Below are 27,870 nucleotides of genomic sequence, written 5' to 3'. Positions count from 1 at the left end.
GGCAGGGCTTTCCCAGCCACATTCCACACTCCATTGCCCAGCTGGAGCTGCTGGTGCCTCTGAGTTGTGCTGCCCCAGCCCCAGGGACACTCTCCTTGTCTGCCCATTCCCCCACGGTCTCTGGGCAGGGATGGCCTCACTGGGGGCTGCTGACATCCTCAGCAACTTGGAGGCTGCTGCTGAATTTCCCTGCTCCAGAGGCTTGTTCAGCCTTCAGCTCTTCAGTGCAGGAATTCAGTGTCCCAGGGCTCATGAACATTCAGAATACCTTAACAAGCCAAACGTCTGGGAATCATTTGATTTAATTTTCCAAATCACTTTTTCAGCCTTCAGCTCCTCAGTGCAGGAATTCAGTGTCCCAAGGCTCATTACCATTCAGAACACCTGAACAAGCCAAGCCACTGGGAATAATTTAAGTGTTCAAATCTTTTGTGGTTAATTTGACAGACTTCAATAGTGTGTTCAAAGTGAATGCATTATATTTAAAAAGCCAGTGAGAAAACATTTTTTAGGTCCTGTTAAGGATTTTTTCCTGTTTATAAATCGATATGTGCAATCTCCAATTGACACTGAATCCAAGTACCTCCTCATGCAGTTTGAATGGATATGAAAATCCAGACCCTTCATGGCTGACAATCAATCAGACTCTGTCCCTACCCCCAGCCCACCATTTCCCCCATCCAAGCCCTGGCACTCAGAGCAGCCTTGTGCAAATCTCAGCTCCCTCCAGCCCAGGCTGCACCTGCAGCTTTCAGCTCCTTGGCTCCAACTCCCACCTGCTTTCCTTGCAGAAGGAGCTGCCTGAGACACACAGGGATGTTCATTTCTTGTCAGCCAGCAAAGCCAAGGGAAGGCACAGCTCCACCAAATGCCAAAGTCATTCTTCTCCCTGGCTGTGCCCTGCCCCTGATCCCCACAGCCTGTCCTGTTTCCTTCATCCCTGCATTGCCAGGGACTCTCTGGGACAAGGGAGCTCTGCTCTGGCTATGGAGGGAGGTCCAAGTGGAGCCCCTGCTGTGGGAACCACAGCTCATCAGGTTTGTGTCCTTTGGGGGCCAGGAACTGGTGAGACTCAGAGTAACAGAAAGTTTCTCCTCATGGCCTAGAGATCACAGTTGAACTGGACACAATTTATTAACACTCACGCTCTTCCCTGAGCTAAGTGCAATGTCCCAGCAGTGTCTGATGAGTCCACCACCCACAAGTGATTTCCATCCTAAAAGTAATTTCAGACAAATGTGTCTCTGTGATAGATATAAAAACAATGAAGTTCTTGTATCATGATGCTCATCCTGGAATGGGGGCAAAACAGCTCCAACAATTCCTGATTTGCAAAGCTGTCAGTGGTGGATGGAGAAGGGAGGTCAGGCTGCTTTTGGTGCTGAGGAAATGCTGAAACCAGCCTGACTCATTTCATCTCCTCCTGTCCTGGCTGATCTCCCCTCTTTCCCCTTCCACCCATTGGCTTTTGTCTCCCACCAGGCCCCCAGGGAAGAGCCTGGCTCTGTGTTCTCCATCCCCTCCTCGCTGGCACTGCCAGGCTGGGATGAGGAGCCCTTCAGCCTTCCCTGCTCTGGGCTGGACAAGCCCAGCTCCCTCAGCCTCTGCTCACAGCCCAGGGGCTCCAGCCCCACCTTGGAGGCCCTTCCCAGACCCTGCTCCAGCTGCCAGACATCTTTCCTGCCCTGGGCAACCCAACCCAGGCCACAGTGATCTGGATAATCCCCGTCCTTGATGTCCTGGTCACCCAGCCCTGGCCCCTTGTGCCCATGTCAGGCTCTGGGGTGGATCCTGTGGAACATCCTTTGGTGGAGGCTGTGGCTCCAGGTGGGCCGGGGGGATCCCGGGGGACAGGGACCCCGCTGGGCATGGACAGCATTGGACTTGTTGGGAGAAACTGTGAGGGGGAGCTGGGGCCGAGTGACCAACCCAGTGACCTGACACAGCCCTGCTGGGATGGCACACAGCCCCTCTGGGATGTCACACAGCCCCTCTGGGATGTCACAGCCTGCTCTGTGAGCTCACAGCCCCTTCTCTAATGTCACACAGCTGGTCTCTGATGTCACAGCCAACTCTGTGATGTCATAGTCTGCTGTGTGATGTCACAGCTGGCACTGTGATGGCACAGTTGGCTCTGTGATGTCATAACTGATCAATGACCTCACATCCCCCACTCTCTGATGTCACAGCCCACTCTGTGACCTCATGTTACCAGATAATCAATTGCCTACACCAGGTGAGCTGACACCTGGAGCTTGTTCTCCACATCCCCAGCCTATGGAAACCACACAAGGCCCACTGTGTGAGAAGGGGAACTGGAAGTTCAGCAGCCTCAGTGTCCTGCCTGCTCAGCCAGGCCCAATGGAACATTGGGGTCCACGACCACCTGGGACAACCAGAGAGACCCCCCAGGACAGAAGAACACATGGGTAAAGGGGAGGGGAAATATGTTAATGATTTTGGGGAAATGATTATCATATGTATGTTTAGTCCAGGACAATCAATGAATATGTGTGCAAAATACAGAATATAAACAGAAATTTTCCTGTACTTAGCCTGCACGGCTTTGGGAGGAGCTCTCCCCCGTGCAAGCAGCTGAATAAAGAATGCTGCTTCTTAGTGCTACACTGGGGTTAAGGAGTTTCCTGTTTTACTGAATTTTTGGTAACACTCCCACTGCCATGGAAAGCTCTGTCTGCTGCTGTTCACAGACAGAGAAGGGCTGGGGGCAGATGTGGGACTCAGAGGGTGCCTGGGGCACAGTGACCATGAAATAATCAAGTTTTCAATGTTCTGTGAAAGAAGGAGGGGCAGCAACAAAACTTCTGCACTGGAATTAGGAAGGGCAGACTTTGGCCTGTTCAGGATGCAGACCTGGGGAGTACCAAATTGGGTACTGATTTTTTAAGGGAAACAGCCCTTAAAAACAAGGAGGGCTGGGAAGGGTGGACACATTTCAAGAAAGTAATCTTAAGGGGGAAGGAGCAGCCTGTCCCAGTGTGGCAAAAGATGAGCTGGTAAGGAAAATGACTGGCCTGGCAGGGCATGGAGCTTTTGTGGGAAAAGGGGAAAATGGACTGACAACTCAGGAAGTGTTTAAGGATGTCATTAGGTTATGCAGAAAGAAAAGTTGAGAGTTGAAAACTCCATCAGAACTTAACCTATCAGCTTCTGTAAAAAAATAAAATTCTTTTTATAAAGAAATTTAATAGCAAAAGGAGGGAGAAGGAGAACCTCTACTGTTCATTAGATGCAGTGGGGAATACAGTAACTAAAGATAAGGCAAAGGCTGAGCTACTTAACACCTTGTTTGTCTCAATTTACAATATTAGGACAGGCTGTCCTCAGGACAAGTGTTCTCCTGAGCTGGTAGATGGGCACAGGGAGCAGAACAGCCCCCTGGAATCCAGGAGGAAGCAGCTGGGGACCTGCTGAGCCACTCAGATGCTCACAGGTGTACGGGATGAGATGGGATCCATCCCAGGGGGATGAGGGAGCTGTGGATGAGCTGCCCAAGCTGCTCTCCATCATTTACCATCAGTCCTGGCTCAGCAGGGAGGTCCCAGAGCACTGGAGGTGCCAGTGTGAGCCCATCCCCAGGAAGGGCTGGAAGGAGGAGCTGGGGAACTCCAGGCCTGTCAGCCTGACCTGGGTGCCCGGCAAGGTTATGGAACAGATCACCTTGAGTGCCATCACAGGGCACCCACAGGATGGCCCAGGGATCAGAGCCAGCCAGCGTGGATTTAGGGCTGGCAGGTCCTGCCTGACCAACCTGGTCTCCTTTTATGCCCAGGTGACCCCCCTGTGGGTGTGGGAAAGGCTGTGGATGTTGTGTGCCTGGACTCCAGCAGAGCCTTTGACTCTGTCTCTGACAGCATTCCCTGGAAAAGCTGCAGCCCACGGCTTGGGCAGGTTCCCTCCTGGCTGGGAGATTTAAGAGCTGGCTGGAGGCTGGGCCCAGAGAGTGGTGGGGATGGTGCTGCACCCAGCTGGTGTCCAGGCACTGGGGCTGTCCCCAGGGATCTGTGCTGGGCCCAGTCCTGTTTAATATCTTCACTGATGATCTGGGTGAGGGGATCGAGTCCAGCATTCACAAATTGCAGATGGCACCAAGCTGGGTGTGAGTGTGGATCTGCTGGAGGGCAGGACAAGAAGACCCAGCCTTAAGCTGCACCAGGGGAGGCTCAGGCTGGACAATAGGAAGGAGTTCTTCACAGAAAGGGTGAGTGGGAACTGGAATGGGCTGGCCAGGGGGGAGGTGGCAGAGTCACTGTCCCTCTCCAGTGGCACTCAGTGGCATGGTCTGGGGGACAAGGCAGTATTAGGGCATGGGTTGGACTTGATGATCCCAAAGGTCTTTTCCAGCCTATTTGATTCTGTCATTCTCTGATGATTGGGACACTCGGGGGCCATTGTGACACTGCAGGGCCTCCTGGAACTAAGAGGACCATGGTGACACCGTGCAGCCCCACAGAACCAGGGCTCCATGGTGGTGCTGTGGGGCCAAATGGAACCAGGGAGTGCCCCGTGACACTCTGGGCCCTCATGGAACCACAGAGGCCATTGTGACACTGCAGGGCCTCGTGTAACCAAGGGGTTTCACCATTTTGACACTGCAAAACCAAGGAGACCATTGGGAGACTGCAGGGCCCAGTGGAACCAAGGGGCCGTTCTGACACTGCGGGGCCTCATGGCACCAAGGGGACATTGTGACACTGCAGGATCCTGTGTAACCAAGGGGCCACTGTCACACGATGGGGCCTCAAGGGATCTGGAAGAACGTTGTGACACTGTGTGGCCTTGTGGAAACAAGGAGTCCATTGTGACACTGAGGGGACTTGTGGAATGACAGAGACCATGGTGACAGTGTGGGACCTCATGTGGCCATGGGGCCATTGTGACACCCTGGGGCCCAATGGAATCAAGGGGACCATTGTCACATTTTGAGGCCCCATGGAACCAAGGAGACCAGTGTGACAGTGCAGGGTCTGGTGTAACCAAGAGGCCATTGTGACACTGAGGGGGCCCAAAGAACCAAGGAGATCTTTGCAGATTACACCAAGCTGGATATATCTGCTGGAGAGTTGGAGGGCTCTGCACAGTGACTTGGACAGGCTGGATCCAGGGGATGAATCCAACAAGGTGAGGTTTAAAAAAATCCAAGGGCCAGGCCCTCATATTTGGCCCCAGTGCTACAGGCTGGGGACAGAGTGGCTGGAGAGCAGCCAGGCAGAAAGGGACCTGCAGGGACTGATGGACAGCGGGCTGGACATGAGGCAGCAGTGTGCCCAGGTGGCCAAGAAGACCAATGGCTCCTGGCCTGGATCAGGAATGGTGTGGCCAGCAGGAGCAGAGCTGCTGTGCTCAGCACTGATCTGCCCCAGCTCTGCACACAGACATTGCTGCTGCAGCTCTAGAGAAGGGAACGCAAGGGCATCTCTGGAAAAAAACTTTCCTGGGAGATGCTTTAGTTCCTTTAAAGCCACACGGACTGCAGCCCCTCATTGACACAGTCTGTGGCCACAGGGAAGATGGAGAGAAAGAAAATGAGAAATGGCAAAGCCAATGGCTCTTCTTTGTGCACAATATTAAAAAACTGAAACATTTGGAAAAAAAGAACAAACCCACAACCAAACCCAAAGGAATCATCAAAGGTGATTTATATTACATGGCCTGTCCCTGCTGCAGCCCCGGCACTGCCACCCCCAGGGCTGTGCCTGGCCCCGAGAGCACTCAGGCCCTGCAGCAACACCAGGGCCACCAGGGCAGCGGGGCAGGGCCACGGCAGCAGCACTGGCAACACCAAGTGCTGCTGCTGCTGCTGCTGCTGGGCACAGCTGCTGGGCCAGCACTGATCTGCCCCAGCTCTGCACACAGACATTGCTGCTGCAGCTCCAGAGAAGGCAACAAAAGGGCATCTCTGCAGAAAACTCTGCCGGGAGATCCATTAGTTACTTTAAAGCCATTGAGAGCACAACCCCTCATTGACACAGTCTGTGGCTACAGGGAAGGTGGAGAGAAACAAAACGAGAAATGGCACAAAGATTGACATTTCTTTGTTGACAATATGAAAATACTAAAATAATGAAAAAGAACCTCCAAAATTAAATCAACAAGAAGGATCAAAGATAACTTATATTATGAGTGATTTTGCAGAAATTGGCCAACAGTTTATTGGCCAAATTGTTACAACATTTAATTGGCCAAATGTTTCCGAAACCATCCAGTCATCAGTCTCCACACTGCAGCCTTGAGCTCCTGGTTCCTCAGGCTGTAGATGAGGGGGTTCAGGGCTGGAGGCAGCACCGAGTACAGAACTGACAGGGTCAGATCCAGGGATGGGGAGGACATGGAGGGGGTCTTCAGGTAGGCAAACATGCCAGTGCTGATGAACAGGGTGACCACAGCCAGGTGAGGGAGGCAGGTGGAAAAGGCTTTGTGCCATCCCTGCTCAGAGGGGATCCTCAACACAGCCCTGAAGATCTGCACATAGGAGAAAACAATGAACACAAAACAACTGAAATTTAAACACACAGTAACAGCCAGAAGCCCAAATTCCCTGAGGTAGGATTTGGAGCAGGATAGCTTTAGGATCTGGGGGACTTCACAGAAGAACTGGCCCAGGGCATTGCCATGGCACAGGGGCAGGGAAAATGTATTGGCCGTGTGCATGAGAGCAGTGAGAAAGGCACTGGCCCAGGCAGCTGCTGCCATGTGGGCACAAGCTCTGCTGCCCAGGAGGGTCCCGTAGTGCAGGGGTTTGCAGATGGACACGTAGCGGTCGTAGCACATCACGGTCAGGAGATAAAACTCTGTTATAGCACAGAAAACAAAAAAAAAAACTTGGGCAGCACATGCAGTGTAGGAGATGTCCCTGGTGTCCCAGAGGGAATTGTGCATGGCTTTGGGGACAGTGGTGCAGATGGAGCCCAGGTCAGCGAGGGCCAGGTTGAGCAGGAAGAAGAACATGGGCGTGTGCAGGTGGTGGCCGCAGGCTACGGCGCTGATGATGAGGCCGTTGCCCAGGAGGGCAGCCAGGGAGATGCCCAGCAAGAGGCAGAAGTGCAGGAGCTGCAGCTGCCGCGTGTCTGCCAATGCCAGCAGCAGGAAGTGCCTGATGGAGCTGCTGTTGGACATTTGCTGGGGCTGCACATGGGCACCTGTTCATGGAGAAAAGAGAGTGAAGAGATAGAGGAGATACCTGTGACCAAAATCAAAGCCATTCCCCATACATCCTCCTCTGTAACACACAGACATGGTCTTTAAGAGCTCTGAGGTTTTCTTTATCAGCTCCCCCCATGTCTCTCCTGGTATTTTTGGATATCAAACCATCAGCGTGTCTGAGGCCCTCAGGGAGAACAATGTGAGCTCCCTGGGGCAACATGATGAGTGGAGAGTGAGGGACAATGGTCTGTCATTCTGACCTGTTCAGAGTTTCTTTGGGCTTTAAACTTTGCCAGGTGGATGGTGATCTCCTTCCTATGCTTCCCCTAAAATGTCACCAGGTACTGCTGGGAGCAGATGGATCCACCACAGCCCAGCTCCACATTTGTAGCCAAGGACTCACATTGCTCATTTCACCAACCCAGCAGCATTTTCAGTGTCACAACACCTCTGCCTTTCCCCTTCAATCTCATAACTCAGAGATGCTCTAGGACAAGTTTGCACCCTGGATTGAAGCTCCCAGCTTGGACTGAAATCTCAGGGAGACTTCCAAGTGTCCTTCTGATGGCATTGGATTGAGGGAGATGCAGCTCCTTCCCTGGCTGCACTGACAGCATTGCCCAGAGCCGGGCCCTGGGGACAGCGTCACCCTGAGCCAGCTGTGCCCCTGCCAGAGCCCCCAGGGCCGGGCAGCTGCTCCCAGCCCTGTGCTCTGCAGAGGGAACTGGGCCCGGGGCTGCAGAGCTGCCCCACGGCTCTGCTGCAGCTCTGCCTGCACAGGAGGGGCTGCACGCCTTGGAGCCCTGGCCCTGAGGGCAGAGGCTTGGCTGGGTGTTCCAGCTTGAGGAGATGGCTCCAGGAGCTGCAGCTGCATTGTCCTGCAGCCAGAGGTTCCTGTGCCAAGGGCTGGCAGTGATTGTGCCCCAGGCACTTCTCAGCCCCTTCCCAGCCCTGACTGATTGAAGCTCTCTGTGCCTCTGGGCTGTGCCCGCGCTGGCTGCAGGCAGTGCCCCAGCCCTGCTGGGCTGGCACAAGAGCTGCTCATCAAGAGAAATGTGCTTTTGAAGCTCTTCTTGGTGAGCAGGAGCTGCCTCTGTGCCAGGAGCCCAGCCCAGCTCAGCAGTACAGACACAGCACAAGGACTTTAATGAGCCTCTGGGGCTTTGTGCTCAGGCCCTGAACATCAGTCCCTGAGAGGCAGCTGAAGAAACCTCTCCAGAGCTCCAAGGCAGAATCCAACCCCAAAGTTTCTTGGACTTTTAATGGGTCCCACTGAGGGACACGACTGAGCAAGTGTCCCCAGGCCCCAGGCAGAGCAGAGAACTGCAGGCAGTGATGACAGGTGGGGACAAAGAGAAGCCAAGTCTTGGTGCCCTGGGGCACAGCAGGGTCTGTGCCAGCAAGGGCTGGGAGGAGACACCTTGTCCTGAGGCCCTGGGGCCTCCTGGCACAGCCCCAGCCAGGCTGGGCACTGTCAGCCCCTTGTGCTGCCCTCAGCATCCCCCCCTAGCCCACATCCCAGTGGCCTCAAGGATCTGCTGCAAGGAGTCCCTGGGGAGCCTTGCTCAGCAATGGCCCTGGGGGCTCCTTCATGCTCCCTGCAGGGACTGCAGCTTTTTCAAAGGACTTTGGCTTTGGCTTTTGCCTTGGAGTCTCTGAGAGGTTTGTGCAATCCTGGCCTCCAATTATCTGCTGTAATTAGTCCCTGGAGAGGCTTTGTCAGTAACAACACTCAGTGGGGCTCATTAATACTTCAGGGTACTTCAGTTATTTGAAGGTACTTGGTGTTTCCCTTTTGATACAGACTCTGTGAGAGGTTTGTGCAATCATGGCCCCAATTATCTGCTTTAATGAGTCCCTGGAGAGCTTTGTACTGACACTCAGTGGTGCTCAGTAATGCTTTGAGCTTCTCAAAATTTTTAAGGTAGTTTGGAATTTCCTTTCCACATTGAGACTCTGAGAGGTTTTTGGTCAATCCTGGCCTCCAGTTCTCTCCTCCAAGGAGTCCAGGAGGAGCCTGAGTTGGGGATGAACCTCAGTGGGACCCATTCAAGCTCTAAGACACTTTTGGGTTTTCCTCTGACTTTGACTCCTGGAAAGGTTTGTGCAATCTCCTCTCAGGCCCTGAGGTTCCAGGGCTCAGCTCCAAATGCGCCACAGGGCTCATCAGGATGCAGCAAGTCCTGACAAACCATGGCTCTGCCTTGATTTCCCTCTGGTCTAATGCAGTTTATCAGGAACGTATCTGGAGTGATTTTGGATTGCTAATTTGAGATTTCTCAGCCAATGCATCTATTAATGCAGTGGGATCTGTGTTGGCTAATTACCATTGCCCTCACTGGAATATATTTACTCATTTCCTGCTTTGAGATAGGATTAGGAGAAAAGAAAAGTAGGCTCAAAATTTTAAAGGGGTATATAGAAATGTTTATTATCAGTAAATAGAAGAAAGAGTAATAAGAATCTGAACACTTCTCCTCTCCCTACAACCTTTTCTTTCTTACTGACAATGCAAAGAGACAAAACCTGAAAGTTTCAGTCAGTTTACACCATCTAGAACAGTCTTTCTTCAGTTCACTTAGGGAGATGAGTCCCTCTTTCATGCTATGGGGACTTCTCCATAAGAAAAAAGTTCTCTTGTGGCTCTCAATTCCCACGAAGAGCAGCTGCCCAGAAAATCTGCAATTGTGAAGTCCCTCCCATTTTTCACAGCTTTTCCAACAGCTGTTTTTATGGGCCATGTCAACTTATGGGGTATGAGTTTAAAGATGAGCTATTCAAGAGCAAAGATTCTCTTCATCTATTTCTGAAATCATCTTCATCTCTGACAACAGAGATCTTCTTCTCTCCCTGATAGCACAGGATCTCATTACTCTTCTCTCTTTCTCTGTTTAAACTTCTGATGGGATCACAGCTACTTCAACATTTGCTTACTTTAGCAAGGAGGCCTTTGCTGAACAAGTCATCTCCCCATATTTTCAATTAGTTATAGGGAAAAAGAGAGTCTGATATATTAATTCCATCCTTCTCCATAGCTTTACAAGAGGATTTCAGCCCCAAGATCAAGGCATCTCCTCATCCCTCCCATCTGGGACTCAAGTTCCCCTTCAGTGACCTGGGTGTCTTCATGTTGCTCCTCTGTGTGCCTGCACTTTGTCCTTTTCTCTCACTGGAGGGAGGATGGAAGCACTGAAAGAGTTCATCTCTCACCCGGGGCCTGCAGATGGTTCCGTGCCCCCGGCCGGGCTCGGTACTTGCGGCCGGAGCTGTTTTACGATGGAGGTTTCTGCAGCGGCTGCGCTGGGGCTGTGTCAGGATGGGCCGCGCTGGGGCAGGGCCAGGATCTCAGCAGCCAGGCCAGAGCACAGCAGCAGCACGGCCGGGGGCCGATGGCTTCTCCTGCCCCTGCCCGGGGCTTGCGGCTGAAGCCCAAGGGTGGCAGAATCTTGGCCAAGCCGGCCCGGCCCGGGGCTGCTCCTGGGGCCCGGCGGATCCTGGCCGGGCCCGGGCTGGCGGCGGGGCAGGGCTCAGCAGGGCCCAGATGTTCCCAACTGCAGCCATGGCCCGGCCCGGCCTCGGCCCCGCAGCCTCCCCTGCCCTGCCCGGCAGCCGATGGGGCCTGGCGGGGTCCCTGGGAAGGGGCCCGGCCCCACGGCAGGAGCCGCCCGGCCCTGCTGGAGCCCTGGATGCTGAGAAATTTAAACTTTCTCTGCTGAAAGGCACAGACCTGCAAGAGAACACTGCATTTGACCTGAGGCTGTGGAGAAGCCTTCCAAAATTGATCAATAGCATTGGGATTATGGGTGTGTAGTTGGTTAGAAGTGTATAATATCACAGAAAAATCTTAAGACTTCGGGGTTTTAGAAGATAATAATAAATATGAAGCCAGATGGAGGTTTTAGGGTGAAGACAGCTTGTTCTTCTTTACCTTCTTCCTTCTTCTTCACCTTCTTCTTCCTTCTTCTTCATGGGTTTGGGTGGTATTTTGTAATTGGACATAAAAGTCTGCATTGCAGGCTTCAAATGATCAATTATTGGGTTAAAAGGGAAAATAATTTAGGTATCTTTTCTTAATTGGATAGTTTAGCCTTAAAAGACCTTGTAACAAGAGATAGTTAGCCATTTTGTACCCTGATAATGAAAGAGTGCAGAACTCACGGCCTTAAGAATGTAACATGGGTAAGAAACAATAAACACCTGAGTCTGAACACGTCCTGTCATCTCAAGTGCCTTCAATCCCAAGCCCAAGAGAAGTAGAAAAAGCAAGCAGGGAACCCACATGGCCAACCCTGGCTGAGATGGGGAGCTGGGCTGGCCTTGTTACCTCTGTGCCAGCCAGAAGGGAAAGAGACCCTCCCAGGCTTTCCCATCTTTAACATGTGTCTTCACAGAGGCGTGTACAGTTTCCTTACTGGTTTAACAGATTGTCAATTCTCAAAGATAATTACTCAGTGGTTTTTTGTCAGACGTGGAGGAAACTGCTAGCAGCTTCTCTTAGAACATCACTTCCATGATGCAAAACCCTCACAACAGCACAAAGCCAAGAGCTCCTTTGTCCATATATAGTGCATATGTGCCCAAGTCCTCAAAAACGCTTCTTGGGAGATCTCTGGGCCCTTTCCAAGGTTTTTTCAACTGAAAGCATTCAGCTCAGAGTCTAAGAAAATCACCAGAGGACACGGCCAGCCTGACCTGTCTGTCCTTGCTACTGTTGTCTCGGACCAATCTTTGGATATATGGAATTTGGGAGGCCAAATTCTAATTTTGGCCATGGACCATGGACATGAAGGTTGGTTCTTTTCCATAGGAAGGAAGGAACAGAGCCCCAGTGTTTGCCAGGCAGAAGAGAGGTGACCACCAGAGGACAAGGCCAGGCAGAAGTGGCAGGTTTTTTTCTGAGAGAAACTCTTGCATATAGGAAAATTTTTAGAGAGAATAACAATTTTGGCAATGGACATTTAAAAAGAGGGAGGGTTCTTTCCCATAGCAAGGAAAGCACGGAGCCCCAGTGCTCCCGGAGCTGATGAGAGGCGGCCCTTGACATCACAACATCAGCCAGACCTGTCAGGGGCCCCTGGGAGGCCAAACCAGCCAGGCCTGTTCCATGTACCCTCAGTTCCATCAGGCCCCACATTGTCCCAATGGTCCCTTGCTTCCCTGAGGCCCTGAGGTGCCATAATGCCCCCTTGGTGACACCAGGCCCTGAAGGGTCCCAATGGTCTCCATGGTTCCATCAGGCCCCACAGAGCCATAATGGTCTCTGGGTTCCATGAAGCCCCGCTGGGTCACCATGGCCCCTTGGTTCCATGGGCTCCAGTGGTGCCACAATGATCCCCTTGACTCCATGAGGTCCCCACAGTGTCCCAGTGATCTCCATGGGAAGGGAAGAACCCAGCCCCAGTGTTGCAGGGGCAGCCACCAGAGGCCAAGGCCAGCCAGGCTTGATGGTACTGGCAGATTGTGCCTGGGAGTAACCCTTGGATATACAGAATTTTGGAGGTGGAATCCCAATTTCAGATATGGACACCTGGAGGATAAGGATGCTTGTTTTCCATTGGAAAGAAACCATGGAACACTGATTCAACAGTGACATTTGGGGATTTATGGGGAGCATTGGGGATCGTTTCTGGACCTTGTGACCCAACAGGAGCTCCTCTAATAAATGTTGCCTGAAGCTCCCAGTGTAGTCATGACAGGAGCCCCTGTGAGTGTCTGGGACATCCCAGCTCTCTGGCAGCCTGGGGACTCCTGGGATGTCACCATGGAATGGCTGTGACTGCCTCTGACCACAGGGCTCTTTACCATCCTAGAAACCCCTCGGAGGTCTCCATGGAGCCCCTGCCCTGCCTGTGACATTCCAGCTCTGTAATAGCCTGGAGATTCTTGGAATGTCCCCATGGAACCCTTCTGAGGGCCTGTGACAAATCTGATCCTTAGCAGGCAACCATCACCAGTCCACTGTTGCTATGGGCAGTTTCCATAGCAACTATCACCAGTCCACTGTTGCTATGGGCAGTTTCCATAGCAACCATCACCAGACCCCTGTTGCTATGCTCAGTGCCTTGGCAGCTCCATGGAGACCCCATGCCAGGGGTGGTTGCCATGGCCACCAGGGCTGGCACCAGCTGGGATGCTCGGTTTCCACGGGCTGGGCTTCAGGAATGGGATTCCCCCATTTCCTGCTCCCGCTAAAACCGCGCTGCCCTCGCTGCCCTCCCGCCTCCCATGGAAAGCACAAAAGGCAAAGATCCCGGGCTGGGATAAGAACAATTTATTGGGAACTGCAATGAGATAAAGAACAAAAAGGAACAAAAACAATATTGATAACAGAAGGGATAAGTAAAACTATTTACAGAGAAAACTACAACATCAACAACTAGTTCTTCCTGGCAATGTATTTCCTCCTGTCTGGAAAGGACACCCTTCTCCTCAGAGGGAGAGAGAGAGAGAGAGAGAGTCCCTTTCCTGCCCCTGGCAATGACCTGAGGTGGGAGTGAATGTAATGACAGGGCCATGGCCAGACCCTCATGTTCCCCAATCCCACATAATGTCATTGGCAGGGGCAGGAAAAGGGACAGGTGTCTTCCCAGCATGGATCACAGGGAACATGGTTCACCAGGGCTCTGACCAACGTGGGGTCTCCAATGGGGGATAAAGCTGGAGCAGCGCATGAAGCTCTTCCTGCAGTTGGGGCATGTGCAGTGCTTCTTTTACTGGTGGCTCCATTGGTGTCTGGTCAAGTGAGAGCTGCTGGTGAAGCTCTTCCCACACTGGGGACACTCGTAGGGCCTCTCCCCAGTGTGGATGCATTGGTGGGTGACGAGGGTGGAGCTGTGCTTGAAGCCCTTCCCGCAGTCGAGGCAGAGGAAGGGCCTCTCATCCGTGTGAATGCGCTGGTGCTGGAGGAGCTGAGAGCTGGTGTGAAACTTCTTCCCACACTCGGGGCACTTGTAGGGCTGCTCCCCTCTGTGGATCATTTGGTGGATGATCATTTGGGTCTTCCTACTAAAGGTCATTCCACATTCCCCACAGTTGTATGGCCTTTCCCCAGTGTGGATCCTCTGGTGGCAGATCAAGAGAGACTTCTGCCTAAAGCTCTTCCCACATTCCCCACACTCATAGGGTCGATCCCTGGTGTGGGTCTTCTGGTGGGAGATCAGGTTAGAGTTCTGGCTGAAGCTCATCCCACATTCCCCACACTCGTAGGGCTTCTCCCCGGTGTGGATCCGCTGGTGCCTGATGAGGTGGGAGTTGCGCTTGAAGCCCATCCCACAGTCAGGGCAGCGGAAGGGCCTCTCATCCGTGTGACTCCGCTCATGCAGGAGGAGATCAGAGCTGGTGTAAAACCTCTTCTGACACTGGGGACACTCGTAGGGCCTCTCCCTCTCCCCAGCGTGGATGCGCTGGTGGGTGATGAGGGTGGAGTTGCGCTTGAAGCCCTTCCCGCAGTCAGGGCAGCGGAAGGGCCTCTCCTCTGTGTGAATCTGCTGGTGCTGGAGGAGACTGGAGCTGGTCTGAAACCTCTTCTGACACTGGGGACACTCATAGGGCCTCTCCCCAGTGTGGATGCGTTGGTGGATGATGAGGGCAGAGCTGCAGCTGAAGCCCTTCCCACACTCCCCACACTCGTAGGGCCATTCCCCAGTGTGGATCATCTGGTGGCTGATCAGGGTGCTGCTCTGCCTGAAGCTCTTCCCACACTCCAAGCACTTGTGGGGCTTCTCCCCATCGTGAAGCTGCTCATGGGCCACCAGCTCTGAGCTCTGGCTGAAGCTCTGTCCACCTTCCTGGCTCAGGGTGGGTCTTTCCTCCTCAGAGCACCCTGGGCTGGGTTTGGAGCCCCTCCTCCTGTGGGATCTCTGGGGATTTTCCTCCCCATTGGATTCCTGTGTCCTGGAGTCACTCAAAATGGCCTCATCCATGAGTTTCTGCTGTGGGGATTTCTCCTCTCTGGTCTCCATGCTCAGCTCCTTCCCGGGGAGAGGAAGGACAAGGAGAGGATGGGATTTGCCTCCGTGCCAGAGGGAAGGGGAAGGAGATCCCCCCAGTGCATCCCCAGCAGGACGGGGTTGGCAGCAGGGTTGTCCTGCAGCCGGGGGCTGTGCTGGGCTGGGAGATGGAGCAGGAGAGAGGGGGAAAGGGGCACTGACTTCCTCCTCACCTGCCTGGGTATCCCAGGGCTCCTTCCTCTTCCTCGCAGCCTCCTCCTCCATCCAGTCAAGGTTTGGGGATGGGAAATGCTGTTCTGGGAACCAAACAAAGGGTGCACACATCGTCTTTTTACAGGATTAAAGGGAAACATGAGGGAGAGTCTTAATCAGAATTAGAGTTTAATAAGAAAATCTAGATCAATGCAATGATGCAGAAACACTGCCTTAAACTGACAGAGTCAGGATATAACCTGACACCCTGTTGCTGGTCAGGGTGGTGGCTGCAGTCCCATTAAATGGTGGCTGCAGTCCTGTTGGAGTGATGAACGTGATTCTGTCCAAGCAGTGATGCTGTAGAAGGGTCTGGTCTTCCTCTGGAGGTCCAGGGGTGGTTCTGGAGCTCTTGTCCTCTGGGAATCCAGTAGGCAAGCTGCTCCTGGTGTTGCAAGGCTCAGCTTATATGCAGGTAGGAATGCTTGGATCCTCCCCCTGGGCGGAGCATCCCACAATGGGAGGATGGAATTTGATCAGTCCTGCAGTGACACTCATGGCCCATTCCCAGAAGATATCTCCCCTGGAGGGCGTTATCAGGGCTGAGTCATGGAAGAGATCAAGAACACTGCCCCGCCTGTTGATAGCAGTTGATGAAGATGGGCATTGAAAACATGCATTTGGTTCCATCTTACACTGCAGCCTGAAACAGTGGGGGAATCCCTGCTCAGGGGGTGAACACCACCCCCCTTACCCAAACTGGCTCAGTTGTAAAACCCCCACCCCGGGAAGGCCACACACACAGGGGACAATGTCACACTTGCCCTGCTCCAGGGCAAATGGCATCTCTCTAATATTTTCTTAACCAGATTGCAAAATTATTTTGGCACAGTGAGTTCAGGGCACTGTTCTTTGACCCCTGTTGCCTTTGACAACAGCATGGTTCCTTCCTCTGAGGAGGTTGTGGGTCTCTCTGGAGGAACTCTTGGAAACTTGGATGCAGCTTCGTCTGAGCAACCTATGGGAGAACTGATGAGGAAAATGGCTGTTGTGGGACTGGAGTGTAAAGAAAATATTTTGTTGTCCCTCCTTGAAAAGTTTGTTTAAATCACTGGAGGAAAGGGAGCAAATGATGCCAGCAAGACTGACAAGGTTCATTCACCACATGGTGAGGAAGACAAGGCTGCTAAAAGTCCCACAGGAAGCCCAGCTCAAGTAGCTAAATTCCCAAATAACTACTGAATTCCCAGGCTTGGGTTTTTTGCCAAATGTGAGAATCATTATTCTCTTCATCTTCTCTTCACCTTTGTGACAGCTACACAGAGCTTCCACTTCCTTTTAATAATATCTGTATTGGGCCAAATTTGCACTTTTCTTTAATTGTAACCTGCCAGCAGCTGAGCTGGAGCTGTGCAGGAACCAAGGAAACTTGGAATTGCCACAGAATTGCTTCTATTGTCAGCCGGTGCTGCGGCAGCCGTGGGGCAGAGGGGTGGGAAAGGGGGCTCCGGGGTGGCAGTGGAGGAAATGCCGGGCCCGGGGGCTGAGCACAGGGCTGAGCACGCAGAGATGGTTTTGTTCTTGCTGAGCTCGCACTGAGCCAAGGCCTGTCCTGCCCCTCATTCGGCCACGCTGGGGAGGGGCTGAGGGTGTGGGGGAGCTTGGGAGGGGACACAGCCAGGACAGGAGATCCCAGCTGACCCCAGGGATACCCCAGAGCATGGGATATCATGATCAGTGCATGAAGTGTGGGGAACAAGGAGGAAGGGGGCACATTTGCAGTGAGGGTTTTGTCTCCCCAGGTAACACTTAGGCAGGATTGGGCCCTGTTTCGCCAGTGGGCAGGGCCCGCACCAAAGACACAGACACCAACTTAACTTAAGGAACAGTGTAATTTAGATAATGCAAATTTGCAAAAAATTACAAAAATATTAGGTAGGCAAAGCAAATAATCATTAGTCAATAATTCCAAAAGAGAAGATGTTGAAATGAGTATCACACAACTGTCCATTTCTGGCTGCAGGCTCTGGAGATTCTATCTCTGCCTTCAATCAGGGTTGCATTCCCTAAAGAATCCTGGTACCAAATCCTGCTTTCCAAGGCTGGAACAGTGTCTCAGGTTTAGCTGGGTGTGTATTCAATCACCCTCTGTTAAAGTTAGGGCAATTATCATCTGTTAATTGAGCAGTTTACTTTATCTCTTCCACATGAATCCTCCCTCCAGAGAGATATCTTCTGTTAATGGGCCATTGAGTGTCACTGATAAAAATTCCATCATCCCATTGTGAGAAGCTCTGCCCAGAGGGAGGAGCCAAGCATTCCTACCTGGATATAATCTGAGAATGTGAACAACAGAGTCAGCCTTCTCCCACAAGATTCCCAGAAGAGCAGCTTCCAGCTCCACTGGATCCCAGAAGAAGACCAGGCCGATCGATGCCACAACTGGACCTTCAGAGGAAAACTCCACCTTTTGACAGGATCACTGCTCCAACAGAACCACACCTGTCCCTGCAGGAGCACTGCAGCCACCATTTAACAGGAGTGCTACCAACACTCTGACCCACAGGGTGTCAGGTCATATTCTTACTCTGTAAGTAGTTTTTAGTACTACTGCATTTGTATTTTTAATTTTCCTTCTGAAGAACTGTTATTCCTATTCCCAAAGACTTTGCTTGACAGCCTCTTGTTTTGAAAATTATAATTCCAAGTGAAGGGATTAACATTTTCCATTTAAAAGGAGTCTCCTGCCTTCCTTAGCACACAACTGTCTTTTCAAACTGACACAATGCCCTGGGACACCCAGGCAGGTGAGGAGGAAGTCAGTGCCCCTTTCCCCCTCTCTCCTGCTCCATCTCCCAGCCCAGCACAGCCCCCGGCTCCAGGACAACCCTGCTGCCAACCCCATCCTGCTGGGGATGCACTGGGGGGATCTCCTTCCCCTTCCCTCTGGCACGGAGGCAAATCCCATCCTCTCCTTGTCCTTCCTCCCCCAGAAAAGGAGCTGAGGATGGAGACCAGGGAGGACAAATCCCCACAGCAGAACATCATGGAAGAGGCCATTTTGAGTGGCTCCACGGTGCAGAATTCCAACGTGGAGGAAAAGCCCCAGAGATTACACAGGAGGAGGGGCTGCAAACCCAGCCCAGTGTGCTCTGAGGAGGAAAGACCCACCCTGAGCCAGGAAGGTGGACAGAGCTTCAGCCAGAGCTCAGAGCTGGTGGCCCATGAGCAGCTTCACAATGGGGAGAAGCCCCACAAGTGCTTGGAGTGTGGGAAGAGCTTCAGGCAGAGCAGCACCCTGATCAGCCACCAGATGATCCACACCGGGGAATGGCCCTACAAGTATGGGGAGTGTGGGAAGGGCTTCAGCTGCAGCTCTGCCCTCATCACCCACCAACGCATCCACACTGGGGAGAGGCCCTACGAGTGTCCTGAGTGCCAGAAGAGGTTTCACACCAGCTCTGATCTCGCCAGGCACCGGCAGATTCACACAGAGGAGAGGCCCTTCCACTGCCCTGATTGCGGGAAGGGCTTCAAGCGCAAGTACCACCTCATCAGGCACCAGCGCATCCACACTGGGGAGAGGCCCTACGAGTGTCGCACCTGTGGGAAGAGGTTTCAGACCAGCTCAAATCTCCGCCTGCATGAGCGCATTCACACGGAGCAGAGGCCCTTCCGCTGTCCTGACTGTGGGAGGGGCTTCAAGCGCAACTTCACCCTCATCAGGCACCGGCGCATCCACACAGGGGAGAGGCCCTATGAGTGTCCCCAGTGTGGGAAGAGCTTCACCCAGAGCTCTGACCTGACCAAACACCAACAGAGACACCAGTAAGGGAAGTCCTACAAATGCCCCAAGTGCAGAAGGAGCTTCGTGCACTGGTCCAGCTTCATCCCCCATTGGAGGATCTATATTGGGAAAAGCCCTGGAGATCCATTTTCCCTGTGATCCATGCTGGGAAGACACCTGTCCCTTTTCCTGGCCCTGCCAATTACATGATTTGGGATGGAAGAACATGAGGGTCTGGCAATGGCCCTGTCATTACATTCACTCCCACCTCAGGTCATTGCCAGGGGCAGGAAAGGGACTCTCTCTCTCTCTCTTCCAGAGGAGAAGGGTGTCCTTTCCAGGGAGGGGAAATACGAAACTGGGGAGAGCCATTAGTTGGTGTTGTAGTTTTCCCTGTAAACAGTTTTATTGATCCCTTCTGTTATCAATAATGTTTCTGTTCCGTTTTTTCCTTATCTCGTTGCTGTTCCCAATAAATTGTTCTTCTCACAGCCCGGGATCTTTGCCTTTTGTGCTTTCCATGGCAGGCGGGAGGGCAGCGAGGGCAGCGCGGTTTTAGCAGGAGCAGGAAATTGGGGAATCCCATTGCTGAAGCCCGGCCTGTGGAAACCGAGCATCCCAGCTGGTGCCAGGCCTGGTGGCCATGGCAGCAGCCTTGGGAGCGGGTCCCTGGCTGGGGCTGTGGGAACCTCTTCCCTCTGGTGCCCAGGGACAGGAGTGGAGGGAGCAGCTGCAGCTGAGTCGGGGCAGGCTCAGGTTGGATCTCAGGAAAAGCTTTTTCCCTGTAGCCTGCTCTGCGGCCACGGGAGCTGGACAAATGCCAGCCAGCTGCTCCCGGTGTGTGGCTGGAGGAGGGCACAAGATCTGCCACCCCCAGGTTCTCCTCAAAAACCCTCGGGTAGTGGTGCTGTCTGCGGCATGGGGGCGCAGGCGAGAGCGTGGCTACGAAGTCTCGAGATAAAGGAAGGAGAGAGTGCACACCCGTGTGGATGCCAAGGTGCTTTATTTCCCAGGCCTGACCAGTGATGGGTGTCAGAGGAGGACGGCTTAGGGAGGCACTGATAAAGGGAATGAGCGTGACAGGAGGAGACTCAAGGTGACCAATAAACGAAGATCAGGGGAGGAGCGTGGGACACAGCTGGACCAATAAGGATTACATAAGGGAGGGAAGAGCCTCTGGAGGCAAATCATACATTGAGGAAGGGATGATAGACACAGAAGGTTCTCGAAATAAAGAGGGGTGGTTGCAATGAGAGACAGGGGAAGTGGGCAGCACCAGGAGGGAGGAAATAAACTTATAAGGGCATAAAGGGAAGGATCAAGGGATCAGTCACCTTGAGGGACAAAGCCATTGGCAGGAAAACAAGGGGTAACCAGCTTAGGGAGAAACCATTATGAGGGAAGTACATGGGGGGAACCGAGGGCCAAACCATATTTCTAACTTACAGAAGGGATAAACAACTTCATAACTGAACTCATATAAATATTTTAAAACACACGACAGCCACAGAGCAGTTAGACCAGTTTCTGGGGCCCAATATGTATACATGGGAGGAAATGCAATCATTAATGATTATGTTGTTCACACCAGAATAAAGACACATGATCCGAGCGGCTGGGATACAAATATGGGAAAGGGAGCATGTGCAAGGACCTCCTGGGGATCTGAAAATGCCCATAGTGCGCTCCACCAGGGACCACAGCAGCACTGGGGGGAGGCAAGACATGGAGGAATATAGAACATTGATTATAAGAGGCATCAAAGAAGCAGCTCCACTTAACCAAAATGCCCATGAGGCTTTCAATGAGCAGCAAAAGAGCGAAGAAACCCCCACAGAGTGTTTAGAAAGGTTGAGGAAATATATAAGGCATTATTCAGGGGTTGACCCTGACATGGTGGCTGGACAGATCTTACTAAAGATAAATTTTGTCACTCACATCTGGCCAGATATACAGAGAAAGTTAGAAAAGTTAGATGGTTGGCAAGAAAGGAGGTTAGAAGACCTTTTAAGGGAAGCACAGAAGGTGTATGTAAAAAGGGATGAAGTGAAGGCCAAGGCAAAATCAAAGGTAATGGTAGCTGCCATTAGGGAAGGAAACCAGCATGCAAAGAACAACTCAGGTAAGGGAGGGAGATTCCAAGTGCGGGAAGATAGGTGGAGGGAGGATGCAGGCCCCTGGGCCTCGACACAAAAAGGAGAGTTTAGGAAACAAGGGAACCCAGGACCAGTTTGCTTTTCCTGTAAAGAGAGTGGGCATATAAGAAAGAATTGCCCCCAGAAGGAAAAGGACCTGAGGGTCTATGAGACTGAGCAAAAAGGAGAAGTGGAAGACTAGGGGTGTCAGGGGCTCTACCTCCTGGGGACAGAATACCATCAGGAGCCCTTGATAACTTTAAAAATAGATCCCCAGGAGGAAGAATTTGAATTCTTAGTAGGCACAGGGACTGAAAGAACTTGTGTTTGTAGAATCCCAAAGGGGTGCAGAAAGAGTCAAGATACTGTGCAAGTAGTAGGTGCTAAAGGGAAAGGGTTCAAAGCCTCAGTTGTAAAGCAAATAAAGTTTGAAGGAACAAAGAAAATAGGAACCAGGGATGTTCTATTAGTTCCAGATGCAGGGTGAAATTTATTAGGACAGGATTTACAGGTGCAGTTTGACATTGGAGTGCTTCTAGAGTAAGGGAAAATGATAGTTAAGCTTCTCCAATTAAGGGAAGAAGATGAGGAGAAAATTCATGAGATGGTGTGGGCAAAACCAAAAAACCAAGGTAAATTGAACACGAAACCTATAGTAATAAAAATAGTTAATGAGAACCATCCAGTTCGGGTACGGCAATATCCACTCTCCCGGGAAGGGAGACGAGAACTGCAGCCACTGATCCAGAACCTACTTGAGGACAGGACCTTAGAACCATGTATGTCCCCCCATAATACACCCATATTACCAGTAAAGAAGTCAGATGGGACTTACAGGTTTGTCCAGGATTTGAGAGAACTGAACAAAAGAACAGTGAATCCTTACCCAGTAGTGCCTAACCCCTATACACTACTGAGTAATATCCCCCCAGAACACCAGTGGTTTAGCATGATAGACGTAAAAGATGCTTTTTGGGTGTGCCCACTGGCAGAGCAAAGTGGAGACAATTGGAGGCCAGGATGGCACAAAAAAACTCTCAGAGATTCAAAGTGGAAAGGAAAATCCAAAGTACCTTAAAAACCTTGAGTATCTCAAAGCATTACTGAGCACCACTGAGTGTCAGTACAAAGCTCTCCAGGGACTTGTTAAAGCAGATAATCGGGGCCATGATTGCACAAACTCCTCACAGAGTCTGTATCAAAAGGGAAACACCAAGTACCTTCAAATAACTGAAGTACCCTGAAGTATTAATGAGCCCCACTGAGTGTTGTTACTGACAAAGCCTCTCCAGGGACTAATTACAGCAGATAATTGGAGGCCATGATTGCACAAACCTCTCAGAGACTCCAAGGCAAAAGCCAAAGCCAAAGTCATTTGAAAAACCTGCAGTCCCTGCAGGGAGCATGAAGGAGCCCCCAGGGCCATTGCTGAGCAAGGCTCCCCAGGGACTCCTTGCAGCAGATCCTTGAGGCCACTGGGATGTGGGCTAGGGGGGGATGCTGAGGGCAGCACAAGGGGCTGACAGTGCCCAGCCTGGCTGGGGCTGTGCCAGGAGGCCCCAGGGCCTCAGGACAAGGTGTCTCCTCCCAGCCCTTGCTGGCACAGACCCTGCTGTGCCCCAGGGCACCAAGACTTGGCTTCTCTTTGTCCCCACCTGTCATCACTGCCTGCAGTTCTCTGCTCTGCCTGGGGCCTGGGGACACTTGCTCAGTCGTTTCCCTCTCTGGGACCCATTAAAAGTCCAAGAAACTTTGGAGTTGGATTCTGCCTTGGAGTTCTGGAGAGGTTTCTTCAGCTCCCTCTCAGGGACTGATGTTCAGGGCCTGAGCACAAAGCCCCAGAGGCTGATTAAAGTCCTTGTGCTGTGTCTGTGCTGCTGAGCTGGGCTGGGCTCCTGGCACAGAGGCAGCTCCTGCTCAGCAAGAAGAGCTTCAAAAGCACATTTCTCTGGATGAGCAGCTCTTGTGCCAGCCCAGCAGGGCTGGGGCACTGCCTGCAGCCAGCGCGGGCACAGCCCAGAGGCACAGAGAGCTTCAATCAGTCAGGGCTGGGAAGGGGCTGAGAAGTGCCTGGGGCACAATCACTGCCAGCCCTTGGCACAGGAACCTCTGGCTGCAGGACAATGCAGCTGCAGCTCCTGGAGCCATCTCCTGCAGCTGGAACATCCCAATGCCTGCAGAGCCTGTGAGTACAACTCTGGGTATTTCTGGTGCAGGGGAGGTGAAATGATCATGAAGATCTGACATGCTGAGGGGTTCTGATCATTCACAGAATATTTCCAAGACAAGGACTTTGTAAAAAATGAGGAAACTTTTAAAGACTTTGTATTCAGTTTCCTACTATTGGACAATGGCAGAGAAGGGGGGATAAGTATAAAGGTTGATTATGAATTATAATTATTAATTTTGACAAGTGCCTGAGACATCCAAATGTTTCTTTTAGTGAACGGTAGGAGATCCCTAATGTGCTTTCTGCCACTCTGCCCATGGACAGCAGCAGCATCACCTTTGCTGGAGCCATCAGGCTCAGTCTGAGCTGTCCTTTCTCCAAGCTGCAAACAGAACCTGCCCCCAGCCAGTGCCCTGCAAACAGGCAGGGTTCTGTCAGGCCAAGGAGAGTGCACAGAGATTTGGGGTCTGTGAGTGCTGGCAGGGAGAGATCAGGCACAGGGAAACACCTGCAGGAGGGAAATCTGCAGGAAGCAGAGAGAAGATCAGGCAATGAGAGAAAACAAAGCCCAGCAATGCTGTGGCAGGGAGAGTTTAGAGATGCCCACAGGAGCCCCTGCAGTGCAACCCCTCCCTCTGAACAAGCCCCCACCCTCCTGTGCCCCAGCCAAGCCTCTGCCCTCGGCCTGAGAGTTCCTGATATCTAAGAATAGAAGGAAAGACATAGGGGGAGCTTAAAAAGAAAACCCTAGAACTCTTAAACACCAAAGGCTGTCTTTGTGTTCCAGGGCAGGGTGTATGGGAAAAGGCTTTGATTTTGGTTACAGGAATCTTCTCTAACTCTTCACTGTCCTTTCTCCATGAACAGGTCGCCATGTGCAGCCCCAGCAAATGTCCAACAGCAGCTCCATCAGGCACTTCCTGCTCCTGGCATTGGCAGACACGCGGCAGCTGCAGCTCCTGCACTTCTGCCTCTTGCTGGGCATCTCCCTGGCTGCCCTCCTGGGCAACGGCCTCATCATCAGCGCCGTAGCCTGCGGCCACCACCTGCACACGCCCATGTTCTTCTTCCTGCTCAACCTGGCCCTCGCTGACCTGGGCTCCATCTGCACCACTGTCCCCAAAGCCATGCACAATTCCCTCTGGGACACCAGCAACATCTCCTACACTGCATGTGCTGCCCAAGTATTTTTTTTTGTTTTTTATGCTACAGCAGAGCTTTCCCTCCTGACCATCATGTGCTACGACCGCTACGTGTCCATCTGCAAACCCCTGCACTACGGGACCCTCCTGGGCAGCAGAGCTTGTGCCCACATGGCAGCAGCTGCCTGGGCCAGTGCCTTTCTCATTGCTCTCATGCACACGGCCAATACATTTTCCCTGCCCCTGTGCCATGGCAATGCCCTGGGCCAGTTCTTCTGTGAAATTCCTCAGATCCTCAAGCTCTCCTGTGCCAAATCCTACCTCAGGAAATTAGGACTTCTTGTGTTTTCCATCTGCTTAGCACTCGGCTGTTTTGTGTTCATTATTTTCTCCTATGTGCAGATCTTCAGGGCTGTGCTGAGGATCCCCTCTGAGCAGGGACGGCACAAAGCCTTTTCCACCTGCCTCCCTCACCTGGCTGTCGTCTCCCTGTTCCTCACCACTGGCACATTTTCTGACTTGAAGCCCCCCTCCATCTCCTCCCCATCCCTGGATCTGACCCTGTCAGTTCTGTACTCGGTGGTGCCTCCAGCCCTGAACCCCCTCATCTACAGCCTGAGGAACCAGGAGCTCAAGGCTGCAGTGTGGACACTGATGACTGGATGCTTTCAGAAACATTAAACTGCTGGCCAATTTCAGCAAATCACTTGTAATAAAAATCATCTTTGATATTTCTTGTTGTTCTCATTTCGGGGGTTCTGTTTCTTTGTTTCACTTTTTCCATATTGTCAACAAAGAAATGTCATTGTTTGTGCCATTTCTTATTTTGTTACTCTCCAAATCCCCTGTGGCCGCAGCTTCTGTCAGTGAGGGCCTGTGCTCTTTGTGGCTTTAGAGGAACTAAAGGATCTGCCAGCAGAGATTTCTGCAGAGATGCCCTTGTGTTGCCTTCTCTGGAGCTGCAGCAGCAATGTCTGTGTGCAGAGCTGGGGCAGATCAGTGCTGGCCCAGCAGCTGTGCCCAGCAGCAGCAGCAGCAGCACTTGGTGTTGCCAGTGCTGCTGCCGTGGCCCTGCCCCGCTGCCCTGGTGGCCCTGGTGTTGCTGCAGGGCCTGAGTGCTCTCGGGGCCGGGCACAGCCCTGGGGGTGGCAGTGCCGGGGCTGCAGCAGGGACAGGCCATGGGCACTGCTGGGGCAGCGCTGACGCCTCAGGCCAGGCCCTGGGGGCTCCAGGCTCCTTGCCCAGGCTCTCTCAAGAACACGGCCAGGCCAATGCTCAGCAGCACAGAAACCCCCGTCAGCAGCCCCAGGCTGGCCGTGGGCAGGCTGGGGGCAAACAGCATGGCTGGGGCTCTGCAAGGGCCCTGGGGCAGACGGGAAGGAGCAGCAGAGCAGGGGCTGATCCATGCCCAGTGCGCTGCACAGCCCAGGCCAGCGTCCCAGAGCGTCCTCATGCAGCTGCCAACAACATCCCCCCTCTGCAGCCCTGGCCTCTCCCCCAGCTCACACAGGTGCCCCATCCTTGCAGGCACAGACACGGCAGCACTGCCTCAGCAGCCCCTGTTTGCATTGAACACAGCAGGGCCAGCACCCCCATGCTGTTGCTGTGGGGACATGAACCTGAGGGAGCACAAATGCCATCAGCCCCTGGGGCCAGCAAGGCCTGCGGGACACCAGGGAAACCACTCAGCTTTGTCCTGGCCTCTGCACTCAGCCAGAAAGTTTGTTCCCATCAGCTGGGAGTTTCCTGTGCCACTGCAGACGCTGTTGCTCGGAGCCAGGGCTGCCTGGCAGCAACCCCCAAACTGCCCTGAGCATTTCCTTGGCTTCACCTTTGCTTTCTTTACTCTTTCCTGATACAAATTTCTTCCTCTAGCCCACCCCTGTTCCCTCCCCTGCAAAGAACCCATCTACCCCCTGCGCCTGCTGGCCACACCATTCCTGAGCCAGGCCAGGAGCCATTGGCCTTCTTGGCCACCTGGGCACACTGCTGCCTCATGTCCAGCCTGCTGTCCATCACTCCCTGCAGGTCCCTTTCTGCCTGGCTGCTCTCCAGCCACTCTGTCCCCAGCCTGTAGTGCTGCAGGGCTTGTTGTGGCCAAAGTGCAGGACCCGGCACTGGGACTTGTTAAACCTCACCTTGTTGGATTTGGGCCCTGGATCCAGCCTGTCCAGGGCCCTGTGCAGAGCCCTCCTACTCTCCAGCAGGTCCACACTCCCAGCCAAATTGGTGTCACCATGGTTCCATGAGGCCTCCCAGTGTCACAATGTTCCTTTGGTTCCATGGGACCCCTTGGTGTCACAAAGTCCCTTGGATCCTTGGGCCCCTCAGTGCCACAATGGCACCGTGGTGCCCCAAGGCCCTGCAGTGTCACAATGGATCCTTGTTTCCATGAGGTCTGGCAGTGCAGCAATGCTCTCCTTGGTTCCACAGTGTCACAATGGCCTCTTGGTCCCAAGGGCCACCACGGTGTCAAACATGTTTCCTTCATTCCATGAGTCCCTGAGGAGCACCACTGGCCCCTTGGTTCCATGGGGCCCTGCAGTGTCACAATGGCCCCATCATGACACCAGGTCCTGCTCTGTCACAATGCTCTGCATGGTTCCACAAGGCCCTGCAGGGTCACAGTGGCCTCTGTGATGCCACCAGGACCCAGACTGTCATCATGGACTCCTTGCTTCCATTCAGCCCCACAGTGTCACCATGGCCCCTTGCCTCTGTGCTGCCATGTCGTACACAGTGTCACCACGTCCTCTTAGTGCCACCAGGCCCTGCAGTGTCACAATCATCAGAGAATCAACTGGGCTGGAAAAGACCTTGGAGAGCATCAAGTCCAACCTGGCACCCAACACCACCTTGTCACCCAGACCATGGCACTCAGTGCCACATCCAGTCTTTCCTTAAACACTGCCAGGGATGGTGACTCACCCACCTCCCTGGGCAGCCCATTCTGATGCCCAATCACGCTTTGTGTGAAGAATATTTCCTCATGTCCAGCCTAAACATCCCCTGGTGCTGCTGAAGGCTGTGTCCTCTTGTCCTGTCACTGTTCCCTGGGAGAAGAGCCCGACCCCCACCTGGCTGCACCCTCCTGTCAGGGAGTTTAGAGAGTGATGAGGTCTCCCCTGAGCCTCCTCTTCTCCAGCATAAACAACCCCAGCTCCCTCAGCTGCTCCTCACTGGACTTGTGTTTCAGACCCCTCCCCAGCCTTGTTGCCCTTCTCTGGAAAGAATCCAGCCCCTCCACGTCCTTCCTAAATTCGGGGCCCAGAACTGGACACAGCACTTGTGGTGCTGCCCAAACAGTTCTGAGAACAGGGAAAGATTCACT

General features: G+C 52.9%; 3 protein-coding genes across 3 annotated transcripts in view; 2 read left to right on the top strand and 1 right to left on the bottom strand.

Moving 5' to 3' along the window:
- Positions 1–6,195: 6,195 nt before the first annotated feature.
- On the bottom strand, positions 6,196–7,223 carry LOC143692442 (olfactory receptor 14J1-like). Its single transcript, XM_077172675.1, has 2 exons — positions 7,202–7,223; positions 6,196–7,160 (listed from the first exon to the last, which is right to left on the bottom strand). The coding sequence occupies exons 1-2, from the start codon at positions 7,221–7,223 to the stop codon at positions 6,196–6,198; spliced, it is 987 nt and encodes a 328-aa protein (XP_077028790.1).
- An 11,395-nt stretch (positions 7,224–18,618) lies between these two features.
- LOC143692441 (uncharacterized) overlaps positions 18,619–27,870 on the top strand; it is a 351,032-nt gene continuing 341,780 nt past the window's right edge. The window contains exon 1 of the mRNA XM_077172674.1: positions 18,619–19,123. Coding sequence (XP_077028789.1) covers positions 18,619–19,123 — 505 coding nt within the window. The remainder of the gene's footprint in view (positions 19,124–27,870) is intronic.
- On the top strand, positions 24,288–25,220 carry LOC143692385 (olfactory receptor 14J1-like). Its single transcript, XM_077172621.1, has one exon. It carries the CDS (start codon positions 24,288–24,290, stop codon positions 25,218–25,220), a length of 933 nt encoding a protein of 310 aa, XP_077028736.1.

This window comes from Agelaius phoeniceus (assembly GCF_051311805.1).
Source record: "Agelaius phoeniceus isolate bAgePho1 chromosome W unlocalized genomic scaffold, bAgePho1.hap1 SUPER_W_unloc_1, whole genome shotgun sequence".
Lineage (NCBI taxonomy): Eukaryota > Metazoa > Chordata > Aves > Passeriformes > Icteridae > Agelaius > Agelaius phoeniceus.
The sequence above is the reverse complement of the archived record's forward strand: the minus strand, read 5'-3'. Positions and strand labels throughout refer to the sequence as shown.

Bases quoted from the DNA above. Each gene is read 5' to 3' on its own strand.
- LOC143692442 (XM_077172675.1), bottom strand. From the start codon at position 7,223: ATGGCTTTGATTTTGGTCACAG. The intron at 7,161-7,201 runs GTATCTCCTCTA...CTCCATGAACAG, and splicing joins GGCTTTGATTTTGGTCACAG to GTGCCCATGTGCAGCCCCAG.
- LOC143692385 (XM_077172621.1), top strand. From the start codon at position 24,288: ATGTCCAACAGCAGCTCCATCAGGCACTTCCTGCTCCTGGCATTGGCA.